The sequence below is a fragment of the Danio rerio genome, chromosome 6, assembly GCF_049306965.1.
Source record: "Danio rerio strain Tuebingen ecotype United States chromosome 6, GRCz12tu, whole genome shotgun sequence".
Classification (NCBI taxonomy): domain Eukaryota; kingdom Metazoa; phylum Chordata; class Actinopteri; order Cypriniformes; family Danionidae; genus Danio; species Danio rerio.
Window position 1 is genome coordinate 42,514,890 of NC_133181.1, and position 22,715 is coordinate 42,537,604.

The window sequence follows — 22,715 nt, forward strand, 5'->3', positions numbered from 1 at the left end:
AAGAGGGTCTGGATAATCACATACTCAACTTTCCTTTAGGTGTGCAATAACACAAGTGACCGTAAACACGCTGACACAGTTCTGGAGAGATACGTTACAGAGACCATAATGAGCATCGTCACCACCTTTTTCAGCTCACCATTCTCAGACCAGAGCACAAGTTTGCAGGTAGCCCCCATTTCATTTCTGCTTTTAGTACTTTTGCACATTTTTTAAGCTTGTGACAGTTTTGATCTTTTGAACACTAGAAACAATAGGATGGAAACAATTCTTGTTTATAAACAATTTATGTGATATTGTAAAGTACAATTCACAGCACTGCATGAAAATGTGGCTTCTAAGTTCAAGAGATTCGCTCAAAACTTTGATTTATTTCATTTTATTGAAGTTTTATGAGCAAGTCATTGAATGATTCATCAGGACAGATTTTTCAAAACTAATTCTAATTAATGAAATGTATTTTCTATCAGACCAGAGCACAAGTTTGCAGGTAGTCTAAGGTGTAAAAGTACCATCTATGTCTCCTTGTGTCTCAGACCCGGCAGCCGGTGTTTGTGCAGCTGCTGCAGGGAGTGTTTCGTGTATATCACTGCAACTGGCTTCTCCCAGGTCAGAAGGGGAATGTGGAAGCCTGCATCAAAGTGCTGAGTGACGTGGGTAAGAGCATCCTCTCCAGCAGCTGTTTTCATCATTTAAGATATTTCATCATGTAGGATATTTCAACAGATTTGCTGTTGTGTAATGTGCAGCCAAAGGCAGAGCCATAGCCATTCCTGTGGATCTGGACTGTCAGGTGAATAATCTGTTCATGAAGTCCAACAACATTGTGCAGAAAACAGCCCTCAGCTGGAGACTCTCTGTCCGTAACGCGACTCGGAGAGACTCTGTTCTGACCACCTCTCGAGACTATCGCAACATCATTGAAAGACTACAGGTGAGGAAGTCACATTACCACTGTTTTTTTTTTCTTCTAAATTACAACTTTGACATATTATTTAATACATGGAAAATATAGTCCCAAAGTGAAGTTTATTTGTAAACTAATTTCGAGAGGATCACGTGCTTATGATTGCTTGCAGTCACTCCCGCATTATTCAGTTTATGATTCACCAATCAGACGATTCAAAAGCCACTATTAATACCTTAAGTTCCATATAACAGCCATCTTCGTTTTGAAGAATCCCCCCTTCCACCCCTACTCTTCCTCCTTTCCTAGATGGGTGGCACTGTTGCCTCAAAGCAAGAATGTCACTGGTTCTAGTCCTTTCCAAGCCAGCTGATGTTTCTCCCGCCGTTCAAAAACATGCAACTTAAGTTAATTGAATAATCCAAATCGCCACCATAAACATGTTCCTAGTAAGTAGTTATCTTTTAAGAGCAATCACTCTCTGTTCATTAGCTACTACAGCAAGGGAGTTCTCGAGATCTACCTGAGCTCAAACTCCCCTCTCGCCTTGGAAGCCCTGGGCTCGAGGATCTTATGAGCTCAGGGCTCTCTCTCAGGACAGCATGCCAAACAAGCTTTATAATCAATCATCAGCTAAATGCAAAATCTTGAAATGCATTGTAGCGATTATTAATAATTAACTTATTTTTTATTCAGTTCTAAAAAACACAACACTTTATTTTTCCTCTGTCCTTTCTACGTTTCATGTCCATAGTAATTTATGTATAATTACATGCATTTTATTATCCTAAACCTAAACCTCATTCTAACCCTAACCATAAAGTAACTATGTACAATTATTTAACTCTTTCCCTGCCATATGACATTCGGATAACTCATCAATTGAAAGAAAACACTTCCCTGCCATTGATAAGTTTTTACAGCAATCCGTGTTTTAGGTATATTAAGGTAGGGGAAGCCCTAATGTATTTCCTGAGTGAGGTATGTGATGTCACATGCTCCACGGAGTGAATTCTGAGAAAGAGAATCTAAGATCTTAGGTAAAAATGACAGATATACAACCTCCCTTTGGCTTAATACCTAACGTTACTGATTAATGTTTTTTATTTTGATAAACATGATCATGTTTTCCAAGCCGAAATTATTCTAAGGGCTGTCAAATTTAGGTAAAAATTATCAAAAATGCTAGCGTCGATTGAAATTTGAGAAAGAGAAACTAAGTTTGCAGGTAAAAATTACAGTTACACAACCTTTCTTTGACTTCATCTCTACTGTTACTGGTAAATGCTTCTTTATTTTAATATATATTATGATCATATATACCTAGCTGAAAAATATTCTAAAATTCAGTTCAAGTAAAATCATTAAACTGCTGGCAATGGCTGGCAACTTTAAAGAAAAGAAAAAAGCTGAGAGGGAAAGAGTAAATATTTATAAATGCTTAAATGTAAATACTAGTGTAGAGTAAATAGAGTCTTTAGGATTGTTTGTTTGTGATGTGCAGCGATGATTATAGGAGGCTCCATCATAAGGATGATGTCTAAGAAGTCAGCGAGGCAGCTCACTGGGTTTTAGAAGAGATCTATGATGCCTTATCAATCATGAACCATGTCTCTGATTTAATTTGATAAAATAAAGCTATATTTAATTGTTTTGCCTCAGTGCCTTTGTTAGGGTGTGTGGTGAATGTGTGTTTTGTGTGTGGTGAATGTGTTTTGTGTGTCTGTAGGATATAGTGTCTGCATTGGAGGAGCGGTTGAGGCCTCTGGTTCAGGCTGAGTTGTCAGTGTTGGTGGATGTTCTCCATCGCCCAGAGCTGCTGTTTCCAGAGCACACTGAAGCCCACCGCAAGTGTGAGAGTGGAGGCTTCATCTGCAAGTACGACCAATTCTTAAAGGCTCAGAAATAACCCTGGAACTATCTTTCATAAACCATACTTTTTTTAAGTGATAGTTTACCTAACAATAACAATTTCATTGTTCACAACCATAACTCAACACAAACAAACCATTCGCTCAACACAAAAGATATACTGAAAAATGTCCCTTTATTCCTATTCTCTTAAGGGTATAGTGCTGGAAATGCATGTACCAGGAATTTACAGTACAGATCTTTTGGTCTGCATTTTTCTCTGTCTTTCTGTTAACAAATCAAAAATTCAGTCTAAATGCCAAAATGTTAGTCTGTGCTGTTTTACACTACCTGACAAAAGTCTTGCTGTCAATCCCAGTTGTAAAAGCAACAAATAATAACTTGACTTCTAGTTGATTATATGGAAAAATGGCAGAAGGTAGATATTAAGGAAAAATCTTGGTTTGGGGTTACATTTAGTATGGGGGTGTGCTAGAGATCTGCAGAGTGGATGGCAAAATTAACAGCCTGACGTATCCAAACATTTGTGCTACTGCTTATTACATTAAAAATCACAAGAGAGGGCAAATTCTTCAGCTGGATAGTGCTCCTCCTCATACTTCAGCCTCCACATCAAAGTTCCTAAAAGTAAAGAAGGTGAAGGTGTTCCAGTACTGGCCAGCCCAGTCACCAGACATGAACATTATTGAGCATGTCTGGGGTAAGATGTCGGAGGAGGCATTGAAGATGAATCCAAAGAATCTTGATGAACTCTGGGAGTCCTGCAAGAACACTTTCTTTGCCATTCCAGATGACTTTATTAATAAGTTATTTGGTTCATATAAGCCACTTCTATTACCAAATGATCAACTAGAAGTCAAGTTATTATTTGTTGTTCCTAAAACTTGGACAGGCGACAAAACTTTTGTCTGGGAGTGTAGCTGTGTGAATAATACTTTAGTATTCATTATAGTCTACTTCCTGTATAATATTAGCAGAAGCTTTATGTTTTGTAACATTCAGTAAGAAGTAAAGTATCATCCTCCATATTCTGTCCACTTTATTAGGAAATTCCAGTTTTAAGGCATAAAAATGCAAGTGAATATGAGCATTCTGTTTTTTTTTTAATCATTAGTGAGCATCTTGTGCCTAATGTAATTGTGCATTATTTTAAATCCATATTAATTAAAAAAATAACAATTTATTAACTATTTTATGAGTGTAGTATTGTTTTATTTGTTTCATCTGTTCATTATGCAGGTTGATAAAACACACTAAGCAGCTTCTAGAAGAAAACGAAGAGAGGCTTTGCATCAAAGTCCTTCAGACACTCCGAGAGATGATGACCAAAGACAGAGGATATGGAGAGAAGGTATTTACCACAAACATTTAAAAAGAGGACTAGCAGAAGAGTTTCAGCTCTGTTACCCCAAAAAAAAAACAATGGTATTATACACGTGATTGATATTTTATTGGTTGTGTAAGGTTGATCTTTTGTCTTCTACACATACTGGCTTCATTTGCAATGTCTGCATGTGTGATATTAATTACAAAAGCAAGTCGCTTAAGAGCATGTTTGTTTGAGTTTGAGTTGATGGTCACATCTTCTCTGTTGTAACTATCTGTTAACACGCATGTCCCTAATAGTTACTGGCTTGATTTAAAGAATGTCCACTCTTTCATTAACCCCGTTCTTCACTCCTCTTTTTCAGCTTCTGGGATATGATGATGAGATGGATGTCACGGAGGTTGTCCTCTTTTTGTCATTCATCCCATCTACCCTTTGTTTATTTCTCAACTTTTGTTATCTTCCTACTCTTTCTGTCTTCGATAGACAATTAAAGATTTGGCCTGAATACACGTTAGATGTGGTATGGGTGTTGGGGTTTGGTGTTATTGTAACAACCATTTAAGTAGCAGATTATGATTTTTGTGAAAGATGCTGAAGACCGCTGTAGTGTGAAAGCCCTAACTTCTTGTTTTAGTATGAAATGTGTAACAAAAAAAGTATTTATAATAGAAAAAAACGCTTTTATAGTGCTGCACGTATAATATGATCTTAGAGTAATATTTTAGGTAGTTTTTAAAGATTTTGGTATTTGTGAGTATAGGTTAAAATTTACTAACTTTTTGAGCAATAACTGAATATTTGGACAGTTTGTATATGAATTGTTGTTACAGACATTTGTTTTTGACCATAATATGCATAATATTCAGATCTTATTCTTAAGACTAGGGCAGGGCAAAGATTAATCACATCCCAAATAAAGGTTTGTTTTGACATAAGATATGTGTGTCACCGCCACTTTATTAGGTACACCTGTCCAACTGCTCGATAACGCAAATGTCTAATCAACCAATAACATGGCAGCAACTCAATGCATTTAGGCTTGTAGACATGGTCAAGACGATCTGCTGCAGTTCAAAGCGAGCATCAGAATGGGGAAGAAAGGTGATTTAAGTGACTTTGAATGTGCCTTGGTTGTTGGTGCCAGACGGGCTGGTCTGAGTATTTCAGAAACTGCTGATCTACTGGGACAACCATCTCTAGGGTTTACAGAGAATGGTCCGAAAAAGAGAAAATATCCAGTGAGCGGAAGTTCTGTGGGTGCAAATATCTTATTGATGCCAGAGGTCAGAGGAGAATGGCCAGACTGGTTCAAGCTGATAGAAAGGCAACAGTAACTCAAATAAATACTCGTTACAACCGAGATGTGCAGAAGAGCATCTCTGAATGCACAACACATCCAACCTTGAGGCGAATGGGCTACATCAGCAGAAGACCACACCGGGTGCCACTCCTGTCAGCTAAGAGCAGGAAACTGAGGCTACAATTCGCACAGGCTCACTAAAACTGGACAATAGAAGATTTAAAAAATTTTGCCTGGTTTGATGAGTTTCGATTTCTGTTGCATTTGGATTGTAGGGTCAGAATTTGGCAAAAACAACATGAAAGTATGCATTCATCCTGCCTTGTATAAACAGTTCAGGCTGGTGGTGGTGGTGTAATGCTTTGAGAACTATTTTCTTGGCACACTTTGGCCTCATTAGTAATAATTGAGCATCGTGTCAACGCCACAGCCTACCCGAGTATTGTTGCTGACTATGTCCATCCCTTTATGACCACAGTGTACCCATCTTCTGATAGCTACTTCCAGCATATTAATGCGCTATGCCATAAAGCCCAAATCATCTCAGACTGGTTTCTTGAACATGACAATGAGATCACTGAACTCAAATGGCCTCTACAGTCACTAGAGCTCAATCCAATATAGCACCATTGGGATGTGGTGGAATGGGAGATTCGCATTATGGATGTGCAGCCGACAAATCTGCAGCAACTTCATGATGCTATCATGTTAATATAAACCAAAACCTCTGAAGAATATATCCCATACCTTGTTGAATCTATGCCATAAAGGACTAAGGCAGTCTAAGGGCAAAAGGGGGTCCAATCCGGTACTAGTAAGGTGTACATAATAAAGTGGCTGGTCAGTGTATGTTTATTATCTATTTGTATTACACACACTTACATAAAACAAAACTATACAAAATGGTAACTTTATTTTATTGGCCCATTTGTGTATTAGTAGATTGTCTGTCTAATATCTGCTAATACTGCTCTTTCAACATTTAACTGACTATAAGAAACTTTGCACGTACATGTCAACTTACCCTAACTCTAACAGTCTACTTAAAATCTAATGAGAATTAGTTGGCATGTAGATGCAATGTAACTTAAATTCAACAAACCGACCATCAAAATAAAGTATGACATACAAAACCTTTTTTCCATAGATACTTGTAATGTATATATGCATGCATGTGTCAGCACACACACATTATGTCAAAGCAAACTTTTATTTTAAATGCCATTGATCACGATTAATCTTTTGCCCAGCACTACTTAGGACATTTTCTCTTCTATTTTCTATATTCAATTCTATTTATTTTTAATTTAGCTCATAAATTGCTTGCACAGCACATAGAGCTGCATGAATAATTGTTAAGAGATCACAGTCTTAATTCAAACCACCACCAGAAGTTTATGATTGAAAATGAATTAAGTAATAGATGAGTGCAATTAACAGTACATGCAAAATCTATGATGGAAGCAAATTTACTCAATCAATTCTCAGAGGACTGCCTCTACAGATGTCTCATCTGCCTCAGGCATCAGGGGCCGGTTGCACCAGCTCTGTGTAAGTTAAAACATAGCCTAGTTGTGAATTAAAGGAAATCTAAGTTACAACTTACACATTACTAAATATTTTTGTGTTGCACCACTGAACATAGTTTAAACACAATGCTGTGTTCCAACTAATTAATTGACGGCAGCTCCCCCCATGTATAACAATAGAAAAGAGATGACGGTGAGATTAGTTTCATGGAAGAGCTTGTGATGATGATATTGAAGAATGACCTCCCGCTACTCGCAGCCTTACTTTCCTCCCAAATCTCACATTCTTTTCGGTATGTTCATATGTAGGATAAAAAAAAAGTTTGATAACTTTACACTACTACACTACAGTCGACTGTAGTGACTGACTGACTGACTGTAGTTAAATGTACTACGAAAATGTAATTTGTCATTTAATTTTCAAAGGACAGTTATATATAGATGCATTAGTTGCAGAATGTTAAAGCAGTTTAACGATTTATTGCTTTTTATTAAATATTACATCATTCAATGCGACTACGCATGACTGTACAGAGAGCTTACAACCTACTAACTACGGTTTGCCTTACGAACTTGTGGTGCAACCGAAGTGAGAACAAATTTAGTTATAAGCTAGCTAGTAGTTTGAGCCCCTAGTGTGGACTTTATGTTCCAATTTAAGAAAGAACTTACGAACATCTGGTTCAAGTTCACATTTTAGATCTAAATTCTGAGGGGCAAATAATTTAATAAAAAGGAACCACCATCTTTTCCCATTCACTGCTTTCAAAACTTTTGCACAATTTTCAAGGTAGTGGTCTTTTGAACACTAGGAACAATTGGACACAAGTAATTCTATGTACATAAAGCATTTATGTGATCTTGTAAAGTATAGTTCACAGCACTGCATGGAAACATGGCTGCAGAGTGATTTAGTCAAAATGCTGATTCATCCATTAATTGAAATATTTATGAGCGAGTGATTGAATTAATAAAAATACATAAATTAAATGTGTTTTTTTTTTTAAATAGATTTCTACAATTAACATAATTTTATGTTAGTAAATTACATGTTACTTGGTTCTGTCCATAGCATTTTTGTTTGTTTTTTAAACAAAAAAATTAGTTTCGGTTTATCCAAAATTGTGTGTCTCTAATAACGTAATTACTTGGTACCATAATTTTTAGTCATTTTGTCCACTGATTTCATTATAACACCAAGCATGCTGTTAGGATAGAGATTGCTGCATGATGATACTAATTGTGTGTCAGTGTTGTGTTGTCCGCTCTGCTCACTCACTCAGGTGGTGGATATCAGTCTGCCACCCAAACAGCAGGAGGATCGGCAGAGGGTAGGTCACTAACATCACGCTATCTTCACCTAACGCAGCTCTCTAACAACACATCTCAACCTTTCAACTGCCTTAATTCAATTTCACAACAACTTTAATTATCCATTTCTTGATATGCCACTTTTTTATGATGGATACTTACTGGACAACAAACAAATCAAATAAAAAGCTGTAAAAAATAACATGACCACTCTCATGACAGGGGGAGGCCCTTCGGCAGCTGCTCGTCAATCGTTACTATGGCTTCAGGAGTGGTGGGCGGAGAGAAAGTCTGACCTCGTTTGGTAACTCCACCCTAACTCCTGTCGGGCCAATCAAGAGCCAGCCAGGTAAGTACATTGTAACCTCTGGGAGCATTTGTAATGCAATTTAATCATTTTTATGTGTGTTCGTTTGATTTCAGGGGGGTTGAGCAGGGCTGAGATGTCATTAATGGAGGTGCAGTGTCATCTAGACCGTGAAGGGGCATCGGATCTTGTCATTGATCTCATCATGAACACTACCAGCGACCGCGTCTTCCATGAAAGCATTCTGTTGGCCATCGCACTGTTGGAGGGCGGAAACACCATCATACAGGTCAGATAGGCCTGCCAGTGAAATGATAGTTCAGTTTAAAATAAGTGTTGTGTATGTACATTTATGATTTAAGTCATTCTGACATACTAATATGATCAGTTTTTATTGTTACTTACTCATTAAAGGTTCTATGTAATTAAAATAAAAAATGTTTAGATTTTAGTATCAGTATGTTAGTTTTAAAGATATACATGGTGGGCCATTTATATGGATACACCATCATAAAATGGGAATGGTTGGTGAAGATACAAGATGTGCAGCACCTGTAGCTAAGCATACTGGAAGCCTGTGCTGGCATTTCTCCTGTGGTGTTGCTATCAGTGTGGGAAGAGTGGGAGAAGAGGCTTGCATTGACAATCCAACACAATGGGCAGCACATTGAACACATTTTATAAGTGGTCAGAAACTTGTAAATAACTCATGAAAAGAATAACTTTACGTTAAACCAAGCACACCATTGCTTTTCTTGTGAAATTCCCAATAAGTTTGATGTGTCAAATGACCCTCTTCCTATTAAAAGAACAAAAGTTGGATCTAAGATGGCCGACTTCAAAATGGCCACCATGGTCACCACCCATCTTGAAAAGTTTGCCCCCTCACATATACTAATGTGCCACAAACAGGACGTTAATATCACCTGCCATTCCCATTGTATTAAGGTGTATTCATATAAATGGCCCACCCTGTATATTAGCTAATGTGCTACAAAAAAAAAAAAAAACTGTTACAAAATTAACATTAAGAAGATATAAACATCTAAAGCTTGCAGTTTGTCACTTCCTCCTAAATGGATCAATGTTTGTTTTTACTTCAGTTTTAAATCTTTTGACTGATCAAATGTGTCTAGTATCAAATCAAATCAAATCTAGTATCTGACATGTCCCGCTCCCTTCAAGATGTTTCTCATTCGCTTTTCGTTTGATGCGCTTGATCTCAACCACTCTCAATGGCATAGCGCTGATAAAAACAAAATGCTATTGCCTGTGTTTTTAAAATTCCATAACTGAATAAGAGACAAACATGTTCAATACATTCAATATATTTAAAGATAATTTTATTCTCTTGCAAGTCATACAGAAACACAGGTCACTGCAAAGTCACAAGGAAGCGAGGGCTTTCTCCTGCTCAGTTTTTCAAGGTTACATTATAGACCTGCTTTACTTTTACACACAAGACAAAGAAATTAACAAAAAAAATCATAAATCTCATGCTAAGGCCCTGAAACCACATCTTTAGACAGAAACACAATATTTCATAAGCATTTAAGTTTGGTAAAAGTTCTTTTTTCCTCCACTCCTTTATTGATGGTTTTTAGTATTCTGTACAAGACTTTTTCCTATTTTCAAACTTGCAACACATTGATGGAGTCATGTTTGTGTTTTTATCTGGTTGCAGCATTCCTTCTTCAAACGTTTAACAGAAGACAAAAATTCAGAGAAGTTTTTCAGGGTGTTTTATGACAGAATGAAAGTGGCTCAGGTGGAGATCAAAGCCACGGTTACTGTCAACACTAGTGACCTCGGCAACAAGCGGCGTGACGACAACACTCCAGACAAAGATACTCCACAACGCCGCAGAGGTCTGGACTGGCAGTTTTTAATTAGCTCTGAGCAGATACTGTCTTTATTTGCACTTAATCTCAACGTACAGTTACTGAAAAAAATCGAGAGACCAACTGAAAATTCTGTTTCGGTAGAATAATAAATTTGGCTTGCGTTTGAGTAAAAAGTTAAGATGTTTTGTTTCAATACTGATTACATTTTTTATGCATGTTTATGTATATTTTTTTGGCAACATATTAATAATGATGTAACTTTGGAAAAGTTAAGAATTCAGTATTTACTGGAAAAACCCTGATTTCAGTCAAAACAAATGAAAAAATCTTTTATTCTGGCCAATTGTGATTTTCAGTAGAAAACACTCTAAATTACTTTTCTTATTTGTAAATTTTTTGTTTTAGATCTTTACAAAACAAAACTTACAAATTAACATATTATTCAAACTCATACCTAATAAATTTCCAGAGAAACTGTCTCTTAATTATTGCCATAGTTTTATATTTGTGATTAGAGCATCAAAATCCATTTGTGAGGTCACTGCATGTTGTTTTAAAGTTTGCTATGTCATATTATAAAATATATATACATCAGTATGAGATTAAAAACAAGACACTGATCTCCAGGTAAAGACTCCGGTGTGGTGGTGACAGATGATGCTCGTGAGCAGCTGTTGGAGGCTTCAGCTGCGACTAAGAAGGCCTTTGGTTCATATCGTCGAGATGCTGATCCCGAGGAGACGTTTGGCACGGCTGATGGAGATAAAGGAGGTGGAGATAAAGGCACAGAGCAGGGCGAGATGAGCCCTGTCATCCTCATAATGCAGCCAATCCTGCGCTTCCTGCAGCTGCTGTGCGAAAACCACAATCGAGACCTGCAGGTGGGGTTTTCTGCCTCTCTATTTGTGATATATTAGAGCAGGGGCACCAATCTCAGTCCTGGAGGGCCGTTGTCCCTGCAAGGTTTAGCTCCATCTTGCCTCAACACACCTGCCTGGGTGTTTCAAGTATACCTAGTAAGACCTTGATTAGCTAGTTTGGTTAGGGTTGGAGCTAAAATCTGCAGGACACCGGCCCTCCAGGAACAAGTTTGGTGATCCCTGTATTAGAGAGACCCAACAAATTGTTTTTAGGTTTTACTCTTGTGTTCATATCTGTTGTGATGGATATTTATCATCTTCAGTAATACTGTAATTGATGTTTGACCAATATGCAAGCTGACATTGTTAATCATGTTTTAATGTGTAACACTGCATTTTATTTTTTATTTTATTCCTGAATTAATCTGTTTTTAATAAATTGTTAAATCTGTTTTGAATGGTTCAATAAATCTGTCTTTAGCTGTTTTCATCCAATTATTTATTTAAAACTGCACTTAAGGATTTCGCAGGGAAACACTAAGATGCACATACATTCTAAAAACGTGCATTAAATACGTTTGCACTCAACTAAATCTTTATTTCTTAAAAAAAAACTGATTTATAAAATATAGCTTAAGGGGGCTAATAATATCGACCTTAAAATGGTTTTAAAACTGCTTTTATTTTAGCTAAAATAAAACAGTTAAGACTTAAGAAAAACATTATTGGAAATACTGTGAAAAATTCCTTGCTCTTTATTCCTACAAACATTATTTAGGAAATATTTAAATAAAGAAATCAATTTACAGGAGGCCTAATAATTTTGACTTTATTTTACATTATACATCTGTTATTTTGTTTTAAGAAATCTGCAAACACCTGAGAGAAAGTCACTCCTCAAACCGATTTTGTAAAATTACCTCTGAGAACTGTCTTGCACATTTGTTTTCTTAAACATCAGGAACCTGAAACCAGTCACATGACAGAGTAAATTATTGGGTGTGTTGTATACCGTTGAGTATGGTCAAATTCAGCCTATAATTTCTCCTCTTTTCCCCACAGAATTTTCTGCGCTGTCAGAACAATAAAAACAACTATAATCTGGTGTGTGAGACGCTGCAGTTCCTGGACTGTATCTGTGGCAGCACAACAGGAGGCCTGGGGCTGTTAGGACTCTACATCAACCAGCATAACGTAGCGCTCATTAATCAGACTGTAGAGAGCCTCACTGAATACTGTCAAGGTCCCTGCCATGACAATCAGGCATGTACTCACACTTCAATTTTTCAGTTATTTCACATATTTCTATCACTCATACTTACCATATTCAACAGAATTGCATTGCCACCCATGAGTCTAATGGCATCGACATCATTATTGCACTGATTCTGAATGATATTAATCCACTGGGCAGGAAGAGAATGGATCTGGTTCTAGAACTAAAGGTATATCATTTTACACTCAATTGACAAAGTAACAATACTTTTCAGTTGTAGTTTCTGAAGTTTGTGTAATTTTAAAGACTTGTAAAGCAGAAATTTTTCAGACGTTTTGAATTTTTTTTAAGGCTTTCAAGATATTTCTGGAAGATCTGTAATAATTGCATGAAAAAAGTTGCTCAATTTTTTTTTACAAAAACTAGGATTTATGCTATATTAAAATTAACAAATAATATTATTATAAATATTTAAATTCCATAATTCTAGAATGTTTTTGTAATAATATTATTTCAGTAAAATATTGTGTTTCAATAATATTTAATTTTATTTATTTTAATATATCTGTTAAATATTCAGTTTTTGAAATATTCAGATATTTTTTAAAATTGTATCTTGTGAACCATCATTTGTCTTAATTCTTCAGAATAATGCATCTAAGCTGCTGCTGGCCATCATGGAGAGCCGTCATGACAGTGAGAATGCAGAAAGAATTCTGTACAACATGAGACCAAAAGAACTAGTGAGTTATCACTGTACATTCTGTTGCACTCATTGTGCTAACTGAAATCATACTATGTAAGCAGATGGTAAGTCACAACAGCATTTATACAATCCTGACTGTGTTCATGTTTAAGGTGGAGGTGATGAAAATGGCCTACCAGCAGGGGGAGGCAGAGTTTGAGGATGAGGAACAGGAGAATGGAGAGGATCATGCAGCATCGCCTCGCAATGTTGGACACAACATCTATATTCTTGCACATCAGGTACACACATACAATCACATCTGTACATAAGAACTTTTTGTGGTATATGATTTTCCACAGTTTTCACATAGTCTGTTAAATCCACAATAAATTTATGTTTAATATATTAGAGCATTTTGTTTACAAGAGTCATATTATTATTTGTTTGTACACTAGTTTGAACTATCTTGAATGTTGCTGCTGCTTTTGCTGAATGTAATTCCCAGTGGTTGAAAGTCCTTAAAAAATCATACTTAAGTAAAAGTGCCATTACTTACAAGTAGAGTAAAAGTATCTGCTGTAAATATTACTCAAAGTATGAGTAAAGAGTAGACCTTTCAAAAGTATTCAGGAGTAGTGAGCAGTGAGTATTATGCTGTAAAAAGCTGATGCATTTCAGTGTAATTTGAGGATGTGTCTAAACTTAACATTCTGCACACTATGTCATAAGATGTTAATATTAGATTAGATTAGATGTCAGGTGACCAAAATTCTATGTCTAGCCAGCGTCTAAGGACAACATTATTCAAAAATGACATCAAAAGATGTTAATATTTGGTAGATTTTAGGTTGTGTTGGAAAGTGACCAAAATCCAGCATTGAGCCAACATCTTAAACCAACGTCATATTGACGTCAAATACTGACATTTATTCGTCAGGTATAACAACCAAAATCCAACATCTGGTAGACGCCACAGTGGTAACATCCACACAACATCAAGCTGTATCATCATTAGATGTGGATATTTGGTAGATTTTAGGTTGTGTTAGAAAGTGACCAAAATCCAACGTTGAGCCAACATCTTACCCCACGTCATATTGATGTAAGTTACTGACAGTTATTTATCAGGTATGACAACCAAAATCCAGCATCTGATAGACTTCATAGTAGTAACGTCCACACAACGTCAAGCTGTAACATCATTAGACGTTGATATTTGGTTGATTTTAGGTTGGACGTTGGACATTGACATCGGCATTCTGACATCAACCCAGTTTTCATTTCCAAACAAAATGCAACATCCCCACGATGGTGCAATGTTGGGGTACAACGTCAATCTGACGTCATGTAAACAACAGTAAACATCCATCATCTTCTCTTCAGTGACATGCATCTAAACAGTCTCTGGGTCAATGTGTGTAAAGATGATTTCGGACATCTTCTTAATCACTTTTAATGCTTCCAAATGGTTTGCTGCAATTATACGTCACCAACATGTCTTGAGGTTGTTCATTATAATGCGATTTACCTTCTATGTGCGATTTGATTGGACAGGAATCACAGGACTGATTTTTCTAATCCCCATAGACAAGATAAAGTAAAATAGTGACTGCAGATTGAAGGAAAGTAGTGGAGTAAAAGTACTGATTCTCCACTTAGTTACTTTACACCACTGGTGATTCCCACCCAGGTTATGCTCAACTGGTCTAGGCTGTGTTGAGTTGATTGTTAGTAATAGGATGTCGCCATATCCAGAAATGTAACTATTCGTAATGATTTTATTCAAAACATTTTATATAATATCATTCAGAATTTTCTAAACAAAAAATGTAAACTAGGCTTAAAAATGGATTCAGGTTTTGTTTGTTGTGCTGGGGTATCTGAAGTATGTGCTGTAAAGCCACTGCCCTCTTCTGGAAAGAGAGTTGCAGCTTATTTGCATATAAAAAGCGTGCATGAAAACTTTTTTTTTTTCGCACACTTTCTGGGGACACCATAGATTGTTGTAAAAATGGACACAATAACATACTGTTAATTTGCTTTTTTTAATTTTTGTCATTCGGCAAGTTTTTGTTTTGGTCTCTATGTAGGAAGATTTTAAATAGACTTTTAAGTAAACCCTGATACCCAGGCACATCTCTTAATCTAAGAGCTATAATAGATCATAGAGTGATCTGATTTAACCTGTTGTTTTCCAGCTGTCGCGTCACAATAAGGAATTGCAAATACTACTGAAACCAGGTGGAGAGGACCAGGCCCTGGAGTATTACACAAAACACACCTCACAGATAGAGGTAGCACAAACACCTTTAACTGATCAAACTTTTAAAGTCCACTCTTTACATTTGATCTTATATATGTGTCTGTTTGAATACACAGATAGTTCGACAGGATCGCACTATGGAACAGATTGTGTTTCCTGTACCAAATATCTGCTCTTTTCTGACAAATGAGTCCAAGCTGCGTGTGTACTATGGTACAGAGAGAGACGAGCAAGGCAGTAAAATAAATGACTTCTTCTTGCATGCAGACGACCTCTTTAATGAAATGAGGTGGCAGAAAAAACTAAGAGGTAAATGTGTATTTGTGTGTATGTTCATCTCCAGGTGTTTGGTTTTCAGTTGTTTCTCCAGTTTGTTTAGCTGAATCAGTGGTTCTTGGTCAGTATTGACCTAAACAGTATCCTGCAGGACGTATACAGAGAATCCTACAGGAAACATGCAGGAAAAAAATGCTATCTTCAGTGTTGTGCAGTAGTGTCGCTACAAGTAGTGACGCTACTAGCTTAACTACATTTACCGATCGCTGACATTAGGTGACGCCACCGCCATTTACTAAGCAGTAAGGCCGGTGTTTGGCCAAAAAGAAAGTAAATCCAAATGATAGCGAGAAATATGAATTCTTCTTCGTGTTTTACGGTGGTCGAAAACAAACTTTTTGGTGAGTTTTTGCCACTTCTCGCTCCGTTACCAATCAGTCATTGTGCTGACACAAGAAACTTGCATGATGACCATACCTCGAAGTACATGTCTTAAAGTTCATTCTGATGCTTTGATTTGTTAGAGTTTAATTGGTTTTAAATCTGTTCACTATTTGTACTGCAAATGTGCCCAAGACAAGTGCTCTTATTAATATTTAAAATATTTAAAATACTATAGTATAGTGCAGGGATCATCAAACTTGTTCCTGGAGTGCCGGAGTCCTGCAGATTTTTGCTCCAACTCTAATCAAACACACCTGAACAAGCTAATCAAGGTCTTACTAGGTATACTTAAAACACCCAGACAGGTGTGTTGAGGCAAGTTTTAGCTAAACCCTGCAGGGACACCGGCCCTCCAGGACCGAGATTGGTGACCCCTGGTATAGTGTTTTTGAACGATACTATAGGGAAGAAATTTAGTTAATTTGCTTTGGTACTTTTATAGCTGCAATACAACAACTATAGTAATATTAATATTGTACTAAGTACTAATTTTAGCATATTAATTTTAGCAATCAACTCAATTTAATTATGCTGCATATGTTTCATTGGCAGTTTTCTTGATCACTAAGTCAGAACTGACTTGGATTGAAGTTGCTTCGATTTAAAAATGAAAAACAAAAGCTTAGGTAAGCTTAGAATTTTGCCATGTAGCATTTAGCTTAGCTTGCTACATTTCTCAGGGGCTAGCTTTTAGTGTAGTTAAAGGTGCACTCCTTTATAATAAATTTGGCCTTCTTCATGGACTGAATAATATATTGACGCAACTCTGATAAATAGTAATAAGCAATAAAAATATGAATGATAACCTGTGGATAAAAGGTCAACCAGGTGGTTATGATGCCTGCTAAAGAGTTAAGCTGCATTTTAAGTAGAGTAACTAATAACTTACCTCACTACATTTTCCAAGTAGCTTGCCCAACACTGGCTATTTTTTATCCTTTCTATTGTTTTGTATGATTATTTCTGAAATGTATCCTTACCATTGTGTTTACAGCTCAGCCAGTGCTGTACTGGTGCAGCAGGAACATGTCGTTTTGGAGTAACGTTTCCTTTAATCTGGCGGTGCTCATTAATTTGCTGGTGGCATTTTTCTACCCTCTGGATGGAGTGAGCGAAAGTGAGACGTCCTCTCTTATTCAGCACCATTCAGTGTAGCTTTCCACAATATCCCTGACCTATGGTGTGTTTCAGGCCAGCTGGAACCTTCTCTGTCTCTGTTGCTGTGGGTTTGTTTGTTGGGCTCACTGGGCTTCGTGTTGATGTCCCCGAGGCCAAATGCAGTGCGGGTGCTGGTCATCTCCACTGTCCTGCAGTTGGGCTTCTCTGTAGGGCTGCAGCACATGCTCACACTCCTGGGAGCTTTCAATGTAAGATCATTCATTTACATACGCTTTTAAGGACGTATGAGTGCAAACAGTTACAGTTTCAGTTATATGGTGTCAGTTTGTATTGTTTGCTGTCTGTGCAGGTTTGTAATAAGATCGTGTTCATGCTGAGCTTTGTGGGTAACCGTGGGTCATTCACCCGGGGTTATCGGGTGATGGTCATGGATAGAGAGTTCCTGTTTCATCTGCTGTACCTTCTCATCTGCATACTGGGCCTTTTTGGACACGTCTTCTTTTACAGTCTTCTGGTCTGTCTGAAAAACTTATTACATGGTTTACTATTATAAATGTTTAGCATGCATAATAGTTTCAAAAATGTTACGACAATAATACATAATAAAATAATGAGTAAATGATGTCAGTAAATAGTAAACTTATAAATAAATTGTAAATATTACAAATAAATTGTAAAAATATTAAATAAAAATTATATTATAATAATTAATAATATAAAATGAACAATCATTTTTTAATAACAGTTGGTTTTAGAAATGTGTAATAAAACTTAAAGAATTAAAAAAATATATATATACATATATTTTGTGTGTGTGTGTGTGTGTGTGTGTGTGTGTGTGTGTGTGTGTGTGTGTGTGGTGCAGTTGTTTGACCTGGTGAACCGGGAAGAGACTCTTCTGAACGTCATCAAGAGTGTGACTCGAAACGGCCGCTCCATCGTCTTGACCGCAGTGCTGGGCCTCATCCTGGTCTACCTCTTTTCTATTGTTGGATATATGTTTTTCAAAGATGACTTCATCCTGGAGGTGAACCGCATCTCCAACGGCACTCTGGGTAAAACACACACACACACACACACACACACACACACATACACACACACACATATACAGTTGAAGTCAGAATATTAGCCCTTCTGAATTATTAGCCCCCTGTAGGCATGGGCCGGTATAAGATTCTGAAGGTATGATAACCTTGGATAAAAATATCACGGTTTCACAGTATTGTGATTACTGCTCTAAAACATATTCTTTTTAAATGTCTGGGTAAAAAAATAAATATTTTTTCCCTTTAAACAAAATATATTTTATTTTGAGAAACATTTAAAATATTTTGGAACAGTAAACATGTCAGGCTGAATAATTCAAATGGATCATTTGACTTCCATCTTCATTAGTTTCAAAAACAAAGACTTTTTTTACAATTTAAAATAGCGTCTTTGGAAATCTTTTCTGCTGGAGATACTGTTGTCCTGAAAAACAAACAAAAAAAAAACATTAATGAAAAATCTTACACATACCTTAGGAACGTTATTGCAGAATTTTTTGCCGGTTTTAAAACCTTGATTTTTCTAAACCGCGCTATACCTTTAAAACGGGTAACATTCCATGCCTAGCCTCCTGTTTTTTTCCCCCAATTTCTGTTTAACACATTTCTAAACATAATAGTTTTAATAACTCATTTCTAATAACTGATTTATTATATCTTTGCCATGATGACAGTAAATAATATTTGACTAGATATTTTTCAAGACACTTCTATACAGCTTCAAGTGACATATAAAGGCTTAACTAGGTTAATTAGGTTAACTAGGCAGGATAGGGTAATTAGGCAAGTTATTGTATAATGATGGTTTGTTCTGTAGACTATCGAAAACAAATATAGCTTAAAGGGGCTAATATTGACCTTAAAATTATTTTTTTAAAAATTCTAATAAATAAACCAAAAAATAAATAAATAACCAAATAAGACTTTCTCCAGAAGAAAAAATATTATCAGACATACTGTGAAAATGTCCTTGCTTCATAAAACATAATTTGGGAAATATTTTAAAAAAGAACAAAAAATTAAAAGGGGGGGCTAATAATTCTGACTTCAACTGTTATATACAGTACTCACACACACACACACACACACACACATATATATATATATATATATATATATATATATATATATATATATATATATATATATATATATATATATATATATATATATATATATGTAATATACACAGTTGAAGTCAGAATTATTAGCCCTCAAGAAAATTTTTTCCACAATCTTTTTCTGTTTTTAACGGCGAGAAGATTTTTTTCAACACATTTCTAATCATATTAGTTTTAATAACTCATTTCTAATTATCTTTGCCATGATGATGACAGTGCATAATATAGTAGATATTTTTCAAGACAGTAGTATTCGGCGTTAAGTGCAATTTAAAGGCTTAATGGTGTGAAATGTGTTTTCTGTTGTTCATGAATGTGTGTTTCAGAGGAGGGGGTGACTTTACCTGCTGGTTTTTGTGATGCGAGAAACGGGTCGTGTCTTTCTGATGATGTTGACGAGGGTGAGCAGCACTGTTCATTTTTTAACTAGACCTTTCAGTTAGGTCATGTGTTTAATCTCATAATATAAAACTCATTTTTAATCTGTCAAAGTAATCATCTTCATATTTTGCATCAAATAATAATTTGAAGCAGGGTTATTTTTTTATTGATTAGTTATGGGGATAAAGAAATGCTATTTTTTAAATGATTAGTCACTAAATTAGCCAAAATCAAATTAAATAATACTAACTCTTATTTATTATTCATTCATTCATTCATTCATTTACTTTTCGGATTAGTCCCTTTATTAATCTGGGGTAGCCACAGAGGAATGAACCGCCAACTTATCCAGCATATGTTTTACACAGCGGATGCCCTTCCAGCTGCATCCAATCACTGGGAAACACCCATACACTCTCATTCACACACATACACTACGGACAATTTAGCTGACCCAATTCAACTGTACCGCATGTCTTTGGACTTGTGGGGAAACCGGAGCACCCGGAGGAAACCCACACGAACACAGAGAGAATGTGCAAACTCCACACAGAAATGCCAACTGACCCAGCCAAGGCTCAAACCAGCGACCTTCTTGCTGTGAGGCGATTGTGCTACCCAATGCGCTACCGTGTGGCCTCTTATTTTATAGTTATTATTAAATAATACCAATTGCTAAAAGGAATAACGTATTATTCATACTAAACATTAAAATCTCAATTATTAGTTATTCATTCAAATTATTAATTATTCATTGATTAATGTAAATTAACCCTAATTATAAGTAGTTGTTAGTTACTATTATTATTAATTCTTGCATATTAATACTGAAATGCCATAAGATTCACTGCCTCAATCCAACTGATTGTGTGTGTTTTATAGATGACGTGGAGCGCGCGTGTGATTCTCTATGGATGTGTATGATCACTGTACTCAGTCATGGCCTCAGGAGCGGTGGAGGAGTTGGAGATGTCCTGCGCAAACCGTCTAAAGAGGTGCACACATGAAATTATTCATAATAACAGCTCAGTAAAGTGTAATAACAGCCTGAGTGTAAACCTGCGTGTGTGTTTGCAGGAGCGTCTGTTCGCCGCACGGGTGGTGTACGATCTCCTGTTCTTCTTCCTGGTGATCATCATTGTGTTGAATCTGATCTTCGGTGTGATCATTGACACATTTGCAGATCTGAGAAGCGAGAAGCAGAGAAAAGAGGAGATCTTGAAGACCACATGCTTCATCTGTGGTGAGATGACACGAACATCAGCCTGGTGTTGTCATGATACTCATATTCAGTGTTGGGGTAGCGCATTACAAGCAACGTGAGTTACGTAATAATAATATCTAAGTAACCGATAAATTTAAATCTTAAGTAACCAGTAAAGTAACACATTATTTAATGTAGAAAAGTAAAGTTCGTGGACAAACTTTATGGTGGCGTGAGAAAGTCTATTCTGAAAGCTTGAATCAGTTTTAAAGTGTAAATAACTGAAGTAGTTTTGAAGAAGTTTGAAACAGCTGACACATATAGATCACTACATATACGCTAGCATGTTTCTAGTATGTTTCTTGCTTGGTGGTTGATAGAGTGTTCTGAGTCGTTGTTAGGTGTTTCTAGGCAGTTGCTAGGGTGTTCAAAGTGGTTGCTAGGCCGTTGCTAAGGCATTGCTAGGCTGTTTTGACTGGTTGTTAAGGCATTGCTAGGTAGTTGCTAAGGTGTACTGAGTGGTTACTAGGCAGTTGCTATGTCGTTGCTATGTGGTTGCTATGATGTTCTGAGCAGTTGCTAGGGTGTTTTATGTAATTGCTAAGGCATTGCTACGTTGTTCTGAATGGTTGATAAGGCTTTGCTAGGGTATTCTAGCTGTTGAGGTGTTGCTAAACATTTGCTAAGTCATTGCTATACGGTTGCTAGGGTGTTCTGAGTAGTTGCTAAGGTGTTGCTAGGGTGTTTTATGTGGTTGCTAAGGAGTTGCTGGGCTATTGCTAGGTTGTTCTGAGTGGTTGCTAAGGCATTATTAAGATGTTCTAAGTGGTTGCTAAGGTGTGTTAGGATGTTCTAGGTGGTTGCTAAGGTGTTGCTAGGTGCTTGCTATAGTGTTTTTAATTATTGCTAAGGTGTTGCTTGGTGGTTGCCAAATTGTTTTGAGTGGTCACTACACGGTTGCTACGGTGTTCTAAGTGGTTGCTAGGTGGTTGCTAGGGTGTTCTAGGTGGTTGCTAAGGCATTGCTAGGCGGTTGCTAGGGTGTTTTAGGTTGTTGCTGAGATGTTGCTAGGCAGTTCCTAGGTTGTTCTAGGTGGTTACTAAGATGTTGCTAGACGGTTGCTAAGGTGTTTTGAGTGGTTGCTAAGGTGGTGTGAATGGGTTTATAGGCAGTTGCTTACATAAATTACCATGGTTCTAGTATAAATTAGCATGTTGCTAGTATGTTTATAGGACAAATTAGTATGTGGCTAGTATGGATTTAGTATGAATTGGCATGTTGCTAGTATGAATTAGCATTGCTAGTATGTTTACAGGATGAATTAGCATGTTGCTAGTATTAATTTAGTATGAATTAGCATTTTGCTATTTTGGATTTAGTATGAATTAGCATGTTGCTAGTATGTTTATAGGACAAATTAGTATGTGGCTAGTTTGGATTTAGTATGAATTGGCATGTTGTTAGTATGAATTAGCATTGCTAGTATGTTTACAGGATGAATTAGCATGTTGCTAGTATTAATTTAGAATGAATTAGCATTTTGCTATTTTGGATTTAGTATAAATTAGCATGTTGCTAGTATGTTTATAGGACAAATTAGTATGTGGCTAGTTTGGATTTAGTATGAATTGGCATGTTGCTAGTATGAATTAGCATTGCTAGTATGTTTACAGGATGAATTAGCATGTTGCTAG

At 36.5% G+C, this 22,715-nt stretch overlaps 1 protein-coding gene across 14 annotated transcripts in view; it reads left to right on the forward strand.

The window, feature by feature from the left end:
• itpr1a (inositol 1,4,5-trisphosphate receptor, type 1a) overlaps window positions 1-22,715 on the forward strand; it is a 68,421-nt gene that overhangs the window by 40,341 nt on the left and 5,365 nt on the right. For 4 of the 14 annotated variants that reach the window (XM_005166095.6, XM_009302585.5, XM_009302587.5 and 1 more), the window contains 24 exons: window positions 40-168; window positions 537-657; window positions 750-934; window positions 2,637-2,785; window positions 4,019-4,130; window positions 4,471-4,506; window positions 8,222-8,269; window positions 8,472-8,598; window positions 8,673-8,845; window positions 10,241-10,424; window positions 11,028-11,281; window positions 12,323-12,523; window positions 12,595-12,705; window positions 13,124-13,219; window positions 13,335-13,463; window positions 15,363-15,458; window positions 15,544-15,736; window positions 17,142-17,264; window positions 17,339-17,514; window positions 17,616-17,780; window positions 18,132-18,321; window positions 19,763-19,837; window positions 20,700-20,812; window positions 20,895-21,060. In XM_005166095.6, coding sequence (XP_005166152.1) covers window positions 40-168; window positions 537-657; window positions 750-934; window positions 2,637-2,785; window positions 4,019-4,130; window positions 4,471-4,506; window positions 8,222-8,269; window positions 8,472-8,598; window positions 8,673-8,845; window positions 10,241-10,424; window positions 11,028-11,281; window positions 12,323-12,523; window positions 12,595-12,705; window positions 13,124-13,219; window positions 13,335-13,463; window positions 15,363-15,458; window positions 15,544-15,736; window positions 17,142-17,264; window positions 17,339-17,514; window positions 17,616-17,780; window positions 18,132-18,321; window positions 19,763-19,837; window positions 20,700-20,812; window positions 20,895-21,060 — 3,352 coding nt within the window. Of the gene's footprint in view, window positions 1-39; window positions 169-536; window positions 658-749; window positions 935-2,636; window positions 2,786-4,018; window positions 4,131-4,470; window positions 4,507-8,221; window positions 8,270-8,471; window positions 8,599-8,672; window positions 8,846-10,240; window positions 10,425-11,027; window positions 11,282-12,322; window positions 12,524-12,594; window positions 12,706-13,123; window positions 13,220-13,334; window positions 13,464-15,362; window positions 15,459-15,543; window positions 15,737-17,141; window positions 17,265-17,338; window positions 17,515-17,615; window positions 17,781-18,131; window positions 18,322-19,762; window positions 19,838-20,699; window positions 20,813-20,894; window positions 21,061-22,715 lie in introns of those variants that run through there. The other 10 variants (XM_009302588.5, XM_017356665.4, XM_073954375.1 and 7 more) reach the window with 4 other exon arrangements.